Raw genomic sequence first — 625 nt, forward strand, 5'->3', positions numbered from 1 at the left:
CCCCATCACCCACCCACCTGCGGCAGCGCCAGCACGGCACTCATCCCCCAGGCAGCCCCAAGCATGGCCCTACTCCTCCTGGCTGCGCCGCGGGCTCCCAGCGGACAAACGATGGCGTCGTGCCGATCCAAGGCGATGACCACGGTGACGAAGGCCGACGCGTACATGGCGGCCAACTTGAGGAACATGAGAGCCCTGCACGCCGCCTCGCCTCCGTACCACTGCACCGTCACGTTCCAGGCGGCGTCCAGCGGCATCACCACCACCGTCACCAGCAGGTCGGCCGCCGCCAGATGCGCCATCAGCACTCGCACGCGGGGCGGCCGCCGCTTGGCCCGCATCACGGCGCACAGCACGGCGCCGTTGCAGCAGGAGGACGAGAGGAAGAGCAGGCAGGTGACGGCCACTCGAACCTTGGCGGCCGCGCTGAAGGTGGGCAGCGGGGAGCCGGGCTTCCTCGGAGCTGCCGTTCATGGTGGGGGGGCGCCCCGGCTGCGCTCGTGCCGTGGGGCATCTTCTATGGGGGGGGGGGGTCGACCGGGGTCTCAGCCCGGCTGCCCGATGCGCTGCTGCTTTTGGTGCACGGTGGGCTGCGGCATTGCAACGGGGATCGCAGGGAGCTCTG

At 70.7% G+C, this 625-nt stretch overlaps 1 protein-coding gene across 1 annotated transcript; it reads right to left on the reverse strand.

The window, feature by feature from the left end:
- Positions 1 to 17: 17 nt before the first annotated feature.
- Positions 18 to 590, reverse strand: LOC104916375 (gonadotropin-releasing hormone II receptor-like; the record flags this gene model as incomplete). The annotated part of the gene is made up of 1 exon (XM_010727419.2): positions 18 to 590. A coding segment is annotated over exon 1 (324 nt), but the record flags the coding sequence as incomplete, so codon positions are not given.
- Between the last annotated feature and the right edge of the window lie 35 nt (positions 591 to 625).

This window comes from Meleagris gallopavo, unplaced genomic scaffold (assembly GCF_000146605.3).
Source record: "Meleagris gallopavo isolate NT-WF06-2002-E0010 breed Aviagen turkey brand Nicholas breeding stock unplaced genomic scaffold, Turkey_5.1 ChrUn_random_7180001889095, whole genome shotgun sequence".
NCBI classification, from domain to species: domain Eukaryota; kingdom Metazoa; phylum Chordata; class Aves; order Galliformes; family Phasianidae; genus Meleagris; species Meleagris gallopavo.